This window comes from Anneissia japonica, unplaced genomic scaffold (assembly GCF_011630105.1).
Source record: "Anneissia japonica isolate Jap-2015-1 unplaced genomic scaffold, ASM1163010v1 scaffold287850_len318503_cov185, whole genome shotgun sequence".
In the NCBI taxonomy this organism is placed as follows: Eukaryota; Metazoa; Echinodermata; class Crinoidea; order Comatulida; family Comatulidae; genus Anneissia; species Anneissia japonica.
The window spans coordinates 120,400-139,416 of record NW_022705232.1 but is presented as its reverse complement, the minus strand read 5'-3'; the positions used below and the strand labels follow the sequence as shown (position 1 = coordinate 139,416).

Below are 19,017 nucleotides of genomic sequence, written 5' to 3'. Positions count from 1 at the left end.
TACACCAGCTGTTGATATAAACCTATGAATTTGCCATCAGGTTTTATCTACCACTGGAGAAGTCACAGCATGCAGTCTGTGATTTATAAAAAAATGGTTGCAGAATTTTTTCCTCCAAAGTACAGTATAGCTAACCAAATATTTTTTATACTTGGCCTTATTTTGAAAAAGCCTCCCTTGGACATCTTGGAGTTAATGAACCAAAAAGTAATAAATTCAGATGTATCAAGGTTTTACAAAATGGATCAATAACCTAAAGTTTAATGGGATCTTTAATTTCTATTGCATCAAGATAATTTACAAATTTGGTGAAATTTAAAGCTTTTTCTTAGGTTTTTCATTCCTCTCATGACAGATTGTGAGCGTACCACCTGCGAAATATCTATCGCAAGACTCAATTACTTTTCTTTATAAGAAATTTATATTAAAGACAATTTCATTATAAAATCATGTATTTGCTTTGTGTGTCTATTAACACTGCCTATAAAGTATTTTCTTTGAAAATTTGCTCGGCGGTTAATCCATCAATAATAAATTAAATTTGAGGGTACGCCTTGTTAAAATGTCGGTTATAAGGATATCCACTGGTTATTTTGCCTCAATGCTTTTTATGAGATTTCTACGACTGTCGTAAAAATATCTATTAAGAAAAATGTTTCAAGATCCAACAGGCCTAGACGAATAAAAGGTCAAAGGGCACCTTTATTACTCAGTTAATAAATGTGAACAGCAGTAAGATTAAGTATGGATGGGATATACTCAGTAAGCATTTCATTGATTTATATTTTTTATTATGTTAAAGAAGTAGGATTAACATGTAATGTAGGTTTAAATTATGTATTACGTATGTTGGAAGATCATTTACAGTTGTTGCATCTACACTTTGGAACAAACTTCCAGATTATTATCAAGAAAACACTGACCCCATAGAGTTTTTTAAAACGTTTCTAAAAACTCACCTTTTTTCGACTGTTTAATTTTTGCTGTATATAAGTGGTTTTCATGTGTGGTCTCACCTTTTCCTTACTTAATGTAACGTTATTGTCTGGGCAGTGCACGGCAGTGAAGCCACGGGCTTATACTGTGTTGGAAAGTGCCGGAGCCCAGCATACTGCCTTTTGTGGATTACCTGCGTGTAAATTGCCTCATTGCGACAGCGACGTTACTTTGACATCAGTGAGTGGGACCACCTGAATGTCACCATCTCCTACATCGCTGCTTATTTTAATTTTTTTTTAAATTTTATTGTTTATTATTATGTTGTTGTTAAGTGCCTAGAGGTTATTAACATTGGGCGCTATATAAATATTGATTATTATTATCAATATCATTATTTCTTGGTCCGTGTTTGTGTTCATGTTTATGTTAAGTGCACTGATCAATCTTCTTGTAATATGTTTTGTTATCTCCAAATGTTTTACTTACTGTATGTACTGTACAGTATATGGTACAAGTATTTTTAGTGTTTATGTAAAATTGGTATAAATTAAATTAATTAAAAATACATTTTTAATTAATTTTTTTCGTTAATACATTTGTTTAACCTAATGTTCAACCCCCTGGATCAAAATTTTGACTGTCTTGATATATTGTCGACAAATATTTTGGATGCGGATGCCCCTCCAAAAATTACTCACGCCCCTCAGTCGTACCCACAAAAAATCACTTGCAAGTAGTTAAAAATCACCTTATTTTGGGATTTAGCGCCCTCAACTGATCATCGAGCCCCCCCCACTTCACTTTCGTTCCACCCCATCAGCACCCCCATTTTAAAATTTCTAGATACGCCACTGACTAAAAATATATGGTAGATAAAAAATAGATACTTTACCTTTCCAATGTTTTGTTTCTGAATGTTCCTCATATTGTGATGTATTGCGGCAAGAAGAATTCGTTCCAAGTTTTCAAGTTGATTGAACGACGTTAAAGAATGCACGTCGCACACGCTAGTTGTCAGCTTCACACACTGTTCATGCAACTCTCTGTTGCCACAAAAATCAGACTCCTTTAACCTCTTTAGCAGTTGCAACTGACTATTTTCAGTGTAATGTATAATTCGACTAGGTTTTGCAATTTTTGTATCTTTAAATATACTGTTCACCGTTTGTCCAGGTTTCAGAACATATTTTCCGTCTACTGTTTCCTGCTTGATTTCTGATACATTGGAGCCTTCTTTACTCCAAAGAGGAACATATGTAATTTTAGGGTTTACATTGTCATGTGTGCCATTTTCCTCCGTTACAACGGTGGGTGATTGCACTTGTTCGTCCCTTGGCGTCAAAGGTGACGAGTTCTGAAATTCTTTGCTATTCAATTTTACAATTGTTGAATCACAATGACTTAGATTATTCAATCTGTCAACTCCTAAACCGAATATTGGTAAAAATGGTGAAACATCTGAGTAACCACCAGATGGCAGACTTTGGCCTTTCCCATATGTACTGGGAGAAGTGGCGGTTAGACTGGATACGGTTTGCGATGTCTGTGGCACTTGCTGATTTTTACGAGAGTTAAGAGGCATTATTCCAGTGCCATTGACTTCTGCAACATCCAAATACGGAATGGCGATGGGTACAGTCATACCGGAACTACTAGTCAGACCAAGTTTGGAAACATGTCTGTATTGATGGGTACCAAACCCGCCATTTGGATTAGCAAGACCCTCATCACTATGAAGCCGGTTCATCAACGCAATATTCTCATCCATTCTGTCACGCTTGCAACTCAAATCGAGCGGCTGGTCAACTTGAAAAGAGCCAGAAGATCTTCCGCTAGGATCGGTTCTTCCGCCAGGATCCTTCGCTTCTTGCATCACTGCTATCATTTTAAGCTTCTCTTTTTTTGGCACTCGTCCAAATCGCACAGCTGCAAGACAGAGAAAAAAGGAAATGTACAACTTGACCTAAATAATCAAACAATAGTAATAAGCAATGACAGAAAGAATGCTCTGTGTAGAGGCTAGTGTCATAACGTAACCACTTCACGGAGAGGATATCTCTGTACTTGAATAAAATGCTGTTTGGATACAGTACACGTATACTTGGCCAGCAGATTACACAGGATACACAAGATCTGCTCAAAACCTACTTTCTCTATATCCTCCTATTTAAAAGATAGTTTTTCCTTGGAGTATCTTGACACTGCAACGTACTATGATTGTCAAAATTAGGTCACCGATTGGAAACGTATGTGATTTACATTAAGAACTTAAAAACTAAGAAGCTAGGATAATATGATAATTCCAAATTTAATATCCTTAGAAAAAAAAACATATACACATTTTTGTTTTTCATTATTCTTTTTGACATTTTGAAGTGACCTTTTAATTGGGTGTAAACTTTTTTTTAAATTTCAATTTTTTATAAAGAATTTTAATGTATATTGTAAATCACATGTAATTCAGTGTTAATTTTACTGGTATTTGTGATCGAAATAAATTGAAATGAAATTAAACTTATTGATTGTAATTTGTTTTAAATAGAATAAGTATAACCTGTTTTTAATTGCAATTTGATGTTTTTTTTTGCAATTTGAATGAAATAAAAAAAATCATATTTTGCATTTTAGCCCAAAGTAAGACTGTCATTTTGAAAGTGGACCGCTTCATATCAGCTTTATTCTTGGCACCACCCTCTCAAGATTTTTGAAAAAGGAAATTGCCATTAACTTTTGTGTCTTCTGCCTACTTGCGAGCAAGAAAACCCTTTCCCATCATCTCTATACTTGTAAGACTAAAGACGAAATCCGGTTGGAGGAATGATGGAATATCCAGCATTGCTGCATATGCAAAAATAGAAATCAACAATTTTGCTTTTTCATGAGGTTGAAGAGTCACACAGCAGCTGCCTCTATTTATAATCCTATGAAATATGATCCCATGCCTAGGCCTGTCCTAAAAAGAACCAAAATAATGTGATTTAGCTATACCGCCACCGACTTGCAAGTTAAAAAGTAGCCAAAAAAAAAAATTTTTTTAAAAAATGAAAGCAATAGACTGGGAGATTACTTTTGTCATTGTAGGAGGATGGTGCTACATCATGGTGATCCCAGGGGCCCTTTAAAAGAACAATTTTATAAGATATGAATTTCCCATTTATCTATCTAATGTTTCACAGCAGACAATAGAAGTTCCTGCCTAGGTAGGCCGACTGAGCTGCGAACAACCATTACCAAGTGAGTTTGTTTAGTTGGCAGCGGTGGAATGGCAGCCTATATTTTCTTTGCTTCATGATATTTTACTAAACATTCAGCCTTATATAGAAGGCAACTCTCAAAGCAACAATATATTTAAAAAAAAATATTTATATTCTGCATGGAATACTATTTCCTTGAGATTGAGGGCGCCATTTACAATGACAATCCAGCAGGCAAAAACCCAAAAGGAAAGGTAAATTTACAGTTTGGATAACAGAAGTGCTCTGTTTCCAATGACGAGGTCAAGGGTTCAGCCATGGTGAAGGTCAGCTTCACCAGCTAAAATCATCTCATTAAATTGCAAAAGAACATCATAATGTACAGTACACAACTGCACTGATTGGTTCAACAACAACTCCATTCCCTAAGCCTCCATAATGACACTTCATTTATAGAGCACAGTTCCATCTCTAATTGGCGAATCACTTTGACTCGCTGCTGGATAGGAAACAAATAACTTTTATAAATTTTCATGATTTCCGGATCATACCATTCCAGTTTCGAATTGATAGCAGTGGCAAAATAAAGGTACTGAGTCCCCTCTCTTTTGCTACAAAGAACCCTGAACACCTCTCCCTTTACTTTTCCATCTGTTAAATATTAAATATTTATTTAAAGAATACGTTTTCTGCACAATGGAGAACAAAAGACCACACCTGAAGAGAAATGACAAAGTCTATTGGAATCTATCAAGGTACATGTGAATACTGTACTACTACAATAACATCTCCCAATTATATATGAACCTCCTATTGGATTCTCGATTTTACAAACCTGACATTGTGGCAATACGAACATGTTAGTTCTGTCATAAAATAAATATACATAAAAATAAATAAATAATTAAAATAAAATAAATAAATTAATTCAAAACTAATAATGCAGAAAAAAGGTTATGTACACTCTGCAGATGGAAAACGGCACCACAAGCAGCTCTAGCAAGAGATGGATACGTGCGCCTAATAAGATAACATTATTATTATTATTAAACTTTTCTACCAAAAACATTTAAAATTGTATTTTAAAAACCTAAAAAATGATAAATACCATATTTATTTGAATAAACACCCCACTTTGAATAAACGCCCACTCAAATAAACGTTGCCTCCAGGGCCCCATTTAGAATAAAACACCTCCCTCAAATAAATGCCCGGGTGTGTTTTATTGTTTATTGTTTCTAGAAAATTGCTAAGCTTAATTTTGAGAATGTGACCTGCTTTCGTTTCAGACACACTCCAGAACTCACCATAAAGAGAATATTGCAGTAATTACTAGGTCTGAGATCTGATGCAGCATAACCCCAATATTGCGGCTGCGATTAGTTCTGAACTTTTCATACAGAGCCATTGTTGGGAACAATATTAATAATAATAATAAATAGGATTGAAATATAGTGTCCTATAATAATCTCTCAGAGCAGAAATTACACACAAAAAATAACAAAAAACGAATTAAACAAAAGACAAATTACATATTAAAAATATGCTTTATTGGGCATTATTGTGATAATGTAGCTGTTAGATAGTGGCTATAGAAAAGTGTCTTTGCCAAGGTCACAAGCAAATAATAGACACAATTGTAGATTAGTGCCTAACACAAAGACAAATGAGATGGAAAGCATGTAGTGGTAAGACAATAGGCCTAGGTGCGAAAACTGTACATTTACATATAATGTAATTATCTCAGATTCTGTCTGATGACGAATATTATATAAGCTCACTGGAGGATTGGCCTATCTTTCCTCTCGGGTATGGCACCATTTTAAGAAGAAAAAAAAATTATAGTTGATATTATAATTAACACACAACGAAAAATAAAAAGCTGCATGCCATGTAAGTAGGCCTACACTCTTTTTTTTTTTTTATAAGAAAAGGTAACATTTTGCCCAGGCTCAGTGTTCTTATTTTTTGGCTGATTTCAGGCTCAAAATGTTCTTAATTTGTTCTTATTTTACCCACTTTTCAAACATAGAAAATACTTATTGTACAGCAAAAATGGGCCCTGAAAAAAATGCCCTGGAAAAATTGCCCCAGAAAAAAGGCCTGGTCAAAATGGCCCCAAATGACAGTACACATGATTATAGGGGGTATTACATAGTCACACCTACATTACTGAACATAAGGTACAGATATTTTTTGGGGTTTTCAAAAACTTCATTTGACATTTTACCTCAGCCTCAATTTGTTATTATTCTGTTCTTAATTTTTAAGCAATTTCAGCTTCAGTGTTCTTATAAAAAAAAAAGTGTATGTATCTGAAGTTCTCAGAAATGGTATTGAATAGTCTCTAATACCAGCCACAATGTGGAGATGTGAGTGCTCCCCCCGTCCCAGCTCCCCCGAATTAGTTACATAAGCTTGAATATCTCAAGAGGGTAAGGGTGACTGATAACATTTTATGGGGTCATCATAGTGCAATGCAAATACTGTACATGCTCCTCAATGCCAGCAGGTATAAAGCCCTTTCCAAACTATCAAATTTTATTTCACATGCCTAAATATGGTCATAATGACATCACAACACGACTATATATGGGCATACAATAGTTCTTTATTAAATAAAATTTGATAGTCTGGACAGGGCATTAAACTCATGCACACATTACTGTTTTCAATAAAAACGTGTAGGAAGCCCATACAATATTAAAGGCGCGTTTATTCATCAGATAATTAACATATCTGAAACCACAAAGCTGGTTACCTATGTTCATTTACTGAACTACCATAGATAATTACAAAGACACTGTCGTGCTATATATGTCTAGACTAGATAAGGCATCACACTGTTCAACATAAAATATAATTAACAGGATTGGTCTGGAGATGTACTGTACATACTGCATATGATCAATCATTTTAGAGCCTTTTTCTTAATCAACAAATTTACGAGCCAGCCTCCACTCTACTTCAAAGTCAGTTTTAATTGAAAGATAATGTATTTGTAAATTTTTTGTGTGGTTTGGGCAAGACTTGTTTTCTACCTTTTTTTTAGCAAACCCTCCAACCACGGTGATTTCAGATAAAAATTTTATATTTGGCTAGTTAGTGCACTCTCCACCACAAACAAAAATATAAATTTCTGAAAAAAAATATAAAAATTTTCATTTATTTATTTTTATTATGCCCTCCAAAATCCCCAAAAATAATTATATTTCCTTAATATTTTTAAAAAGTTTAAAGCATTTATTAATTTCATTATACATTGTTTATTTTTATTTTCTCCAAAATCATTTTGTAATATAATAAAAGACAATTTTATTCTTTTTCTTTGTCCTCCTCTGATGAAAACAAGGTATTAAGACACTGCAAATAGGAGGCGTATGGGAAGTTCAGTGCTGGCAGGCGATGCAGAGATTGTCGCTGGTTGTGTGCAGGCGGGTTGGATATTTTTAAGTTCACAGTGTTGTTGGTGGCTTTGTTTTTATTTTCTTTTGACAGCCTTGCATCATACGTGTAGTTGATATGCGCTTCAGCCCACACTGCTTTTGTTAACACAATCAACTTCATCCTTCTTCTATAGCATCTTATACAACATGTTTCTACTCCAGAATGAGTGAATATATATGGATGAATGAATGAACTTATTAATATTAAAATAATAAACTTTAAGATAAATATAAACAAATACATGCATGCATATATTACAAAAATAAATACATTTACAAATACATAAATAAAATAAACTTACAAAAACTTATCAATTGAACACACAAATTTCAAATAAATAAACACAATAAATTCAAAATAATTAATAAATAATAAAATGTTGAAAAGTTTAAAAAAAAGCTAAAGTCTTTACAAGAATTACTGTAGCAATGAAAAGCAAATATAGATCAAAATTTGGTTTACATTTAAACTTACCAGACTAAACTATATTGAACAGTAAGGCCTTACTATAAAATATGAATCATCTAAAGCCAGTTAACTGGGATAGAAAGAACCAGCTAATGAAAAATACCGCTATCTCAACTTTCAATCTGTTACTGAGGAAATAAGAGGAAAGTTTCGCCGCCCTTTTACATGCTCACACTATGAGCTACGGAAATATAGGCTTGCATTGCAAAGATATCCCAACAAATTGAGACCATACCCTGCCTTCAAAAAATTGGCTTCAAATCAAATTGTGAGATGATTAATAATATAGTGAAGTTTGATCAATCATGGAGCTGGTTTTTGCGGATAAGTTCCTTACCTTTCATTTCAAGGGTCCCTGGTTCATATCTAATCTATAAATTATTTTCATATAATTTTAAATTGTATGAATCCCATATACTATTTAAAAAAGAAATAACAAAATGATTGCACAAATCAATCACGGTCAGTTTTCAACTTAACAATTCATTGTGTTATAATCCAGATAAGGCAGATTAAATTATCTAGTCATAGAATTTGGAGAGGATGGCTTAAAATGGTATCTGAAGCCACTTTTTTTGGCAGATAGCAAACCTCGACTTTCATTGGAATGGTGCCAAATTCAATGAAATACAGTCTTCTAACAACACAAAAATAATAAATCTAACTAGAAATTGCAAGTGAAGTGCTGCGAAGTACAAATGTAAATTAAATGTTCTAACAAAATTATTTATGCGAGTCAAGTGAAAATTACGGAAGCCCGTTAGTGCCACCAGTAAATTAAAATTTCAGATCTGTTAACTGGCGGCCGGCAGAAAATCGAGCGGTGGCCGCCAGATAATCAAGTGGCGGCCGCCGCCACTTAATTATCTGACGGCCGCCACTTATTTATGTGGTACTCAGGTTGCGGTGTAGCCTTATCTCGATGTAGAACGGGCCATTAAAGCGCATGATTGGTCCCAGTATTAAATACTGTAGCATTTATAAGCATCGTAGTAGGCCTAGCTAGTCATTTTAGATACAGCCTGTAATAGCTTGTAATAGCAGTCATATAGCCATTTCACAAAATATATCTATATCTTTGCTGTAGCATATCAACTGTATTATATGTTCTATATTTGCTGTTTATATCATTGTGATATTGTCTGTTATAGCTGGATTAAATATTAAAGGGATTAAATACTGGTAGTGATTAAAAGCATACAGTAGCTGGTCACCAGCTATACCTTATAATGGCAGTCATATAGCATCCATTTCAAAAAAAATTATCTGAAATTTTAATTCACTGGTGGCACTAACGGGCTTCTGTAGAAAATAATGAATAATAAAATTATAACAAATAATATGAGACACGACCCATTGTCTATATTAGAACACTTCTCATTGGGTAATAAAGTCGTAATTTTTCATTTTTGTCAAAAAGTGTCTATAATGGTGAATTATATAGTTTAGGTTTTTTTAAATAAAGTTTCAAAAATTTCTATGTGTGTGGAAAATGTACTTGATTACCAAAGGTTATAATTTTCATTTTGAAGACTGAATGGTCTAGGAAGTGTACATTTTTTTTATGGGGCAAGTTCAAGGACGGGTTTTCTAGGGGCGAGTTGACTGCCAAAGAGTGTTGCCAAAGTGTGAGCCAGCGTGTTATTTGATCACAAGTGCGAGACATCGCAAGTGTGAACCAGCGAGCCATGACGTCACGACAATAGATACGAGACGTTACTCGAGTTGTGCGAGGTATCGGCTGAGATTTGTGGAGTACAATTCAAAAAACAACCATAGGTCTAATAATGAATTATTGTGATGTTAAATAGACAATGTTAGCTATCAAGGAGCGACTTTGTTTTTCATTGGGACCTTCGTCCCTTCAAGGCTAGGCCTATACCATCCTAGCTAGTCTAGGCCTAGAGTAGGATAAGGCTAGCGCGACATGTGGACGTTGGTGTTGGTTAGTCTACAAACGTCGCCTAAAGTAATTGATTTTACCCGGCAGAACGAAAGAAGGAAACTCCGCTTTTCAGTCGTCTTAGGCCCTTGTTTTTTGGCAAACAATGACCTTTCAGAGGTCAAATTGCTGTCAAGAATATGAATTGGCTGATTCGCAGCAATGAACATACTGTAAAAACTTTATAAATCTTTCAATTGGTTACAACTTTTGAAATAAGATGTCTATATTTTGATTAACACATGACTATGAGTTCAGAAGTAGAAAACGAAACACTCTTTTTGTAAGTATTATTTGGTACTACAGTATAGCGAGTTTGGTTAGACCTAAAATTACTACATCTTTAGTGGCTTTAATAACTCATCAGGAATTTTCATAATTTCAATATACTTACATCAAACCAAAACATATATCTATTAAAAAAAAAAAATTGTCTACGTTTCTCCGACAGTAAGATTTAAGGATTCAAGTTATTTTTTTTTTTCTGTTTGCTGGAAAATAGGGTTGTATCAACCAAAAGTTTTAGTATGCATTTGAATGCGTCATTGTATTTTATAATATTAATGACATAACAGACTAGTGTCTATTAGAGAGATCCTGTTTTTAAGGTCGGCGTCTACTGCAACAATGCCAATTCCAGAAATAGGAAGCCAAACAATGGCCCATAAAAGCCTAGAATAGCACTACAACATGCAAAACATGAATTACTGTATATAGGTCAGACAATTGGAAGAAATGACCTAGATTTCATGGTGGAGTATAATGCACTTTTTATTTATCAGATTTATCCTACACTTAGGGAAATCCCATTGTGAAGACACAAACCACATTGGACTAGAAGGCAATCTATTATTGTATTTAGACAAAGGAAGAAGCCACACCCAAAATAATATAATTGCCTGATTATGCTTTTTGTTAACAGGATCTATTAAATTCTAATAAAAATTTTATGGCTTCTGTAGTTGCCGCTTGTTTACATATATCCTCATTTCACATAAGGTTATTAACCGAATCCGAATCTGAAGTTTACTTTCACCTTCAAAGAACAATTTGAAAAAAAAAATGCAATGACTGGGAAGAAACAATTTCAAAAATCACAGAGGAAGTAGAAGGAATATACAAAAAAGAACTCCAGGAACCAAAAAGAAATGAAGAGAAGCAATAATCTTGTAGCTTCTGCTAAATTGTCACTGTGATAGATACATAATCAATGTTCTCCCGAAGCAGTCTTAGCCGTCAATTTTACCGGTAAAAATAACCAACCAACCAGTAAAAATTTTGAGTTTGTAAAATAAAAAAAACTATTGATTAGGCTTAGGTAGTCCAGGCTGGCCCTATAATAAATTAACATCATTCCAGTCTATATCTACACTATGAATATGTGTTGTTGTGTCTTCAAGTCATTTAACCCAACTAAAAAGGGGTAACGTACCTGACCTTATGCGCATTGCAATTTTTTTATGGACAAATTTACCAGTAAAAATTTTTCAGTTGGGAGAACTCTGATAATGCCTTAGTGCAAGTGAAATGCCATGTAACAGAACCACAAACAAATGCTGAAGTACCGTAATGGTAACACAGAGTGGTGCGCAAATGAACATACAGGGTCTGGGCACTGGGTAGGTGGATGTCAGCTAACCAATATAAGAATCATAAATTTTTAAGGAAGTAATACCAGCAGATTTTACCAAAAGTATGAACCCATTATTCGCAGCGTCATTGTGTTTAATTGGCATGGGCATAGTCTGTGACTACTGACCAATTTTCCATAAACGACAGGGGCTCAAACGAACTAGAAAATCGGGGTAAAACTCCATACACTTCCACAACATGCAATGGGTTTTTAAAAGTGCATAAGAGCCAGAAGTGCACACTGGACCTCCATTTTAAATCCTTATCCAAGAACACTTGGTTCTACCAACTCTGGATGAGGACTAGCTTGAACAGCACCGATAAGGCCGTAGTAAGTGGTGTCCCTGCCTTACCGATCGGCCACTCAACTCGCCAAAAAGTTTCAATTTGTTTGAAGCGATAGAGTTCACAAAGGAGGCCACAGATTGAGTGAGTAATTTGAGAGATGTGGGACACAGAGATAGATGAGGTTCTTGAGGACATACCTGACAAATTGATGTATTGGAACTTGCATCAAAGATGCTCCTGTCAAGACCAATCAGACGTTACATGTACACACACTGATATTGAATCCCTTTACGCCTAAATACAAACATTGTCACAAATATATTCAGTTATTAGTAGATTTCCTTAATCAATTTCCTAGGCTCTTTTAATAAAGCAAATAAATAAATAAATGTGCATACAAAAATGGATCTCTTCAATCATTAGCGTTTCCTACAAGTGGTAAATTAATCGTCCTTTCAAAATTCAAGATTAATTTACTTCTTAAAGGAAATTAATCTTGCTTCAGAATCAACATACATTTGCGTAATTAAATTAAAATGTGTCTACTCTCGAGGTAAGTCTAATGACACTAACTACTATATGCATAAGGTCAGCAATAATAGTTCCCCTGATTGATTGAATCCCTCTGTGGCCTTTCTTGTATAAAGATAAAATTATCACCATCATAATTATTATCATTATCACCTTCAATGTTATTTTATCTACATTTTAAAAAATTACTATGTAATACGTTAGGGACCATCCGAAACATAAGCTCGGTGGGAGGAAGGGGTGGTTGAAAGTGTAGGCATTTATGTAGTCTTTCATGAAACACATTTCTGTGTATTCTTTCAGGTGGGAGATGGGTCACAGCAAAGAGTTACGTTTTGTATTCTTGTAAAAAATGATGAATATAATGAATGACAGCAACCCCACTCATATCAGATTGAAGTCGCAATTCCGTATGTCCATCAAACATGTGACAGGATTGTCCACATTTTCCGAAAACATGGCACAAGTTCCTACTAAAAACCTTTCAACACACTAAGATCCATGCTGGTCCACCCAAAGTATCCTAATCCTCTACACAAAACACGTGGCCAAGGACTATAAGAGTCTATGGAAATATCCGAACTCTGCACCCCACCCTCAACATTGACTGTGAATACAAGCTAACTGATCGTTAAAATTCAATTGCATGCTTGAATGCTCATGTGACAAGTGGATCTGTGTAAATACATCAGTTATTCCCTGAAGAAATTGCTGAGAGAGTAATGAAAGCTGCTTGGTAGTAGTAAAGTAGACATACCGTAAAACCTCAAATAGAAGCCCAGTGGGCTTAATCTCCAGATGAAGCCATCTCGAATTAAAGCTACCCTTTTTAGTTTGCAAAATTAACCTTGAAACAAGATAGCATAGGCTTCTTTTGGAGATAGTTCCATACATACTGCACACTGTACATGAATTTCAAACAAAATAAATTTTGTTTTGCTTGATTTATACAGTAGTTTAGGTGATTTCATGCCCGTTACACCCCCTTATTCAGATTGATGTTACAATGGCCTATTGTTTAATAGTACAAAATTTACAGTCACTCATTTTGAGAAGAAGCCCCCCTTCCCCACCCTCCTTACTTTGCAAAAGAAGCCAATCTCAAAAAGTAGCCCATCCAAAGTTCGCAAAAAACAGGAAGAAGCCCAGGGCTTTAATTCGAGGTTTTACGGTATTTCATTTAAAATAATTCCAATTACAAGAATCCGTTTGATATTATAAGCATTGCAATAGTACCAAATATCTTTTACATTTTTTAATGTATTTTTTTTCCTTTTTTGTATAAAAATTTCAGTTTCGTTATACTGCTTTTATTGTGTAGAAGTACATAAATGCATGTTGACATTTTAACATCTCTGCACTTAACCCATCGATTATTAATTGCGCCCGGAGAATGATCAAATAAATATATTTGAAAACATTTAGTCTGACTGCAAATGAATTGGTTTTAACACAGGCTTTATTATTTTCAAGGACTTTCACTTCTGAAGGAGTTATTATGATTATTGCTACATTTTGTCCTTTAACCTTGGGCAACGCAATCATTTGATAAATATTTAAAGCAATAAATATCAAATTATCATCCATCACAGGCAAATTAGACATAAAGTTTTTTTTCTTCAGTATTTTAATTCAGAGTTGAAATCCTGTTAAACTAAGTACCATAAAATTTACATTTTATCATGGAAATCAATCTAGGCCATAAAAATTACATAGTTTTTTTTGTCATCATTGTTGTTTTTCTTAAGTAGAACAAGGCCACATTTTCCTTCAAGAAAAGTCACAATAGTCACAATGTTTTATAGTTAGGACAATGCCAAGGTTAGACAAACATGGAAAATAAAATAATAAAAAATGAAATAATGAACATTTAATAATCATTAGCCAATAAAATAATAAATAATACATAATAAGATAATATCAAATAAAAAATACTGAATAAAGTAATAAAAAATAATAAATATATAAAATACTATATAATAAAATAATTAATTAAATTAATAAATATTAAATATCAAATAATATTTTAGCCAATTCCATTCATGCTATGAGGATGTTTATATTCCTGCAGGGTTATATCTGGATACTTGTAAAAGAATAACAATATGTGGCCGAAAAAGTATGTAGAAAGGAACGGGGAACATGAGAGCTTCGTGCATTAATCTTGGGCTATATCTTCTATAATCAAATACACCATTTCCTTTCGACACTGTAGCAACTACTTATTTGGATTTTTTTTTTTTCTCTGAGAAATCTATCAGAATAATCCATGGTAAATTGTCTTTTTTGTCCGATTATACAAACGAGAAAACAATTTTCAAACACCTGCAGTGCATTTGACAAATTTCTGATGTCGCTTACGGTTTGTTTCCTGTCTTCTGAAGCTACCAAGTAGCCATGCGAATTAGAAACACGCACTTAAACACAAACATTCCAAAGACCTGACCCACATTGCTACAGAGAAATCACACCTGTTGATAGAAGTAACGTCTGCAACTATTCCTGAACATGCTTGCTAACCTGACTCGTTGAGGATTCAGGACTCGTGAATATTTATCAAAACGAACAAGATATAATTACCAGTCCAAGCCTCCCTCTTCCAGCAATGATTAAGGTCAACTTGGTGCGACCTACATTTGAAACATTTCCTGCTAAAATCACTTTTCAATATATTCAGACCCTTTATTGTTTATTTATTATATATACAACATAAGTTAAGATGAAAAAGTTTACCTTATAAACAAATTTGACTTCTTTATTGTTATATCCATATCATGAGTTTATTGCCTTTGCAATTGATTTCGCAGAAACTGCTGTACCCATTACCAGGGTGAGAAAATGTCTGCACACTATAAAAATTTATGCGACAAAAAACGGTTGTATGCCCATATATAGTCATGGTATGCCTATATATGGTCATGATGTGATGTCATCATGACCAAATTTAGGCATGTCACATGTTTTTTGTCAAAGAAAATTTGATAGTCTGGACAGAGCTTTAACCTGCAACTTATCGATCTAAGGCACTATTCACACTATCAAGTTTAATGTGGAAAATAATCAACTGTGATTTGCCTATCAACACAAGGCAACAAACTAGAAGGAAAAAGAAATAACATTTTCAAACAAAATTTTACCCAAACCCAAATAGTGCGCCTTCGAATTCAATGGATTCCTAGTCTTTTCCTAGAACTGCATTTTGAAATTATTCAAAACAAAAGTTTTAGAACTAAAGGTACCAATTATGCAGAGAATAACCAATCAAATAGCAGAGATTTAACCAATCATATTAAAAAAAAAATTATACTATCACATATATTCAAATGTCACTGTATTCTATTTAATATAACTATTTTTGTCCTTTACATTTTTGGATCTTAAAATTTATTCACCTCTTCCTTAGACACATATGTACCACTCCATTAAATTTTACGATGATCCATCAATTAGTTTTTAGCATAATTCTGGTAAAAGTCAGGCAGGCACAACGACAGACAGAAAAAGTGCAATGAATAAATAGCCTACTTAGTAGAATTAATGAAAACAAAAGAAAAAAAACGTAAATTCTGAACATAATTAATATTCACAGTAAGACTAGCAGGTTTTTTATTTCAAAATGTCTGTGTGCCAAACCACATCACCGGAAAAAAAAAAAAAATAAATAAAAGAAAAAAAAACTCCCACAAACCACAACCCTCTTAATGAACATCATAACCCAATGTTATCAACTCTCTTTCCTGTTGCTGTCGTTACTAATCCATCATACATGAGTGGCCTGTCCTTATTTTTATGTAGGTTACAACTTAATCTATGCAAGCATTACCAGCTCTTTAGGTTCAGTCAAATGTAACACTAAACTTCCTCATCTTACTGCCAAGTCTCTGGACATACTGTTAATATTATTATTATCGTTTGATCAGCTTTTCAATCTGTGCATGTATGCAGAACTAATCTGATTTCAGAATGTCTGTGTCTGATTCAGAACTTATTTATTTATTTATTTACTTTAATAATTTCAGCAAAAATGAACAAATAACAGGCAATATTAAACATCCATGTTTTAGTGTTACGTGATGTGGCAAAAGAGGTCGTAGTTCACTGCTGCCACAAAGACTACTGCTCCAACACTTAAAGTATAAAATATAATTCTTTCAAACAAACTCAATAAAATAAATACAATCTCATTAAACAGATTAATTAGCTTTGAAAAGTTCTTTTAAGATAGAGTACTCTAGTATTCGAAACTTTGCCATAGGGCACAACAATAGCCCACTGAATATACAAATAAATCTAGTTGAGATACAAGATTTCCCGGAATCATTTGTGGACAAGGTGCTTATGAAAGACATTCAAAAACTTGAAGCTGCAATTCATTTTCCATTTATTAGGTAATGAATTATCATTACCGGTATACATTTACACAAGTAATATTTTTTATATAACATTAACACAGGTTATTTAAAACTACTGTATTAAAGTTCATTAATTGAAATAACCTGAAATTATTATCATTGTTTAGAAAAGGTAAGGTAGTCCTGTATTCATTACTGAAAGTAGGGGAATGAGCTGTTAGCCCACGATCGTACTAAGCCTCGGCATTGTGTGGTATGGTGGCCAATTCCTTTCTACGCCGCCTTTTTCCTACTAGTAGTGAACCGGGTACCTATTTATAGTCCTTGGTGTAGAGAGCGAGACAAACATAGGTAAAGTGCCTTGTCCAAAAGCACAAGTGAAATGCACAGTGAAGGTTCGAACCCCCAACCTCGAGGTTGAGAGACGGAAACGCAACCACTGTGCCAACCGCTCCCAACAACATTGTTTTAGGGCCTTTGAAATAAAGATTCTAAGTTCTACCATATCAATGGAAACCTGTCAAGATAATATTATGTATATTTATCATTGTTATTGTTATTTATCATTTATAAATGCTAATCTATATTCAACATTTACGGTATAGGCAATTTAAACTAAACAATGACAGCGAGTTTTTATCAATATACATTTATAATATTATCAATATTGTTCAGAGTATTTGAATCTGCGATGAACATTCAGACATTCATATGCTAAACAGCATTAAGTTTTATTAGACACTATAATTAAAAGTACAGAAGCAAAGTGCCATAAGGATTTTGAGAGAAAAATATTCATTAAATCACTAAGTATGGTTTTCAATCGGTTCTAATTGCAGATAAGCTATATATATATAATTAATGACATTTTTCAATATGTTGTTCTCTATCAAAACATGCTGGTTATTAGAAATGCTGAGAACAAGGATTTACGAGGATTGCGATCATACGTACCACTCCGTGACATGCCAACCTGAAGACATCGTTGAAGTCGACAATACTGACAACGGTTACGGTTTACCTTCTGAATAGAACACTGACCGCTACAAGGTTTGTAAGATACTTTATTCTGGATACTTCGACGAAAAAATCCCTGAAAGAAAAAAATTGGTACAGAATTTTATATACCAAGAAAATAGTTTACGGTATTTTGATTGTGAAAAGAAAGAGTTTCTACAATATTTATTAAACATTATTACTAACACAAAAAATATTAAAAAGTACAATGATTGACAATAGCTACATTTACAATAATTCTTACGCTCCCATATTTTATAGCTCATTAATGCACAATATAACATGATATAAATATTATGTATAGTATATATTTTTATAATTGTACTTATAAAAATGTGTGTATTCTAACAAAACATTTCCATTCTTATATACATTTGTGTTTTTTTTTAATGGACAAATTCAATAAAGCGAATCTTGAACCATAAATACTGGCTGGTGGGACAACTTATATTAGCTTATTTGTCACATTTATATAGTAAATAAAGTACTGTATATTTTTCAAACAAAATCCACACCCTAATTAATATATTCTCTGACCAAGAGCCCCTTTACATAATACATCACATTCAAGAGAAAGTGGTTGACATACGTATACTACCAATAAGGAAAACCTCACCCTCTATATAATAATAGTTTCTAAAGGTCCAGATGATGTTTAGTTTGGCAGGGTCAAGGCAAGAGGCTTGGTGTAAAAATCATTTGTACCTTAACAATACAAACAAATAAATCTTGGCAAAAAAATTGTTTACTTGATTGTAATTAAAAACAAATCAAAAAGAAAGTGTATTGCCAATTAAACAACAAATGCATAAATATCCCTGTATCTGCATAGAATTTAAATTGGTTGTAGACCAATTTTAGGATTTTAATACAATGTCCTTAAATCAGTAGAAACATATTTATTATATATGCATATTCACCGAAGTTAATTAACTTCATCTTTTTATAGGCCATTCAATAAATTTCATACCATACAGCTATGATGATATGAACAAGGTAAAACAGAAACTTCAACACAGGTAGAAAAGCAAGATGATACTATAATGATAACTATGCTATACTGTGTGGTAGTTGAATATTGGTAATATTGCACTACATATCAAACAATTTATTGACACACCATTCGTAATTCTAGCCAATGCTTGAACTGTCTGCAGTAGTGACCCACTTTGCTGCCATTTACTATAAATCTTATTCGGTCATGCAT

At 33.5% G+C, this 19,017-nt stretch overlaps 1 protein-coding gene across 1 annotated transcript in view; it reads right to left on the bottom strand.

The window, feature by feature from the left end:
* LOC117105425 (nuclear receptor subfamily 1 group D member 2-like) overlaps positions 1 to 19,017 on the bottom strand; it is a 38,578-nt gene extending 19,561 nt beyond the window's left edge. Inside the window, exons 1-3 of the mRNA XM_033246550.1 lie at positions 18,931 to 19,017; positions 17,748 to 17,886; positions 1,832 to 2,865 (exon numbers count right to left, since the gene is read on the bottom strand). Of these exons, the coding sequence (XP_033102441.1) occupies positions 1,832 to 2,865; positions 17,748 to 17,886; positions 18,931 to 19,017 (1,260 nt within the window). The remainder of the gene's footprint in view (positions 1 to 1,831; positions 2,866 to 17,747; positions 17,887 to 18,930) is intronic.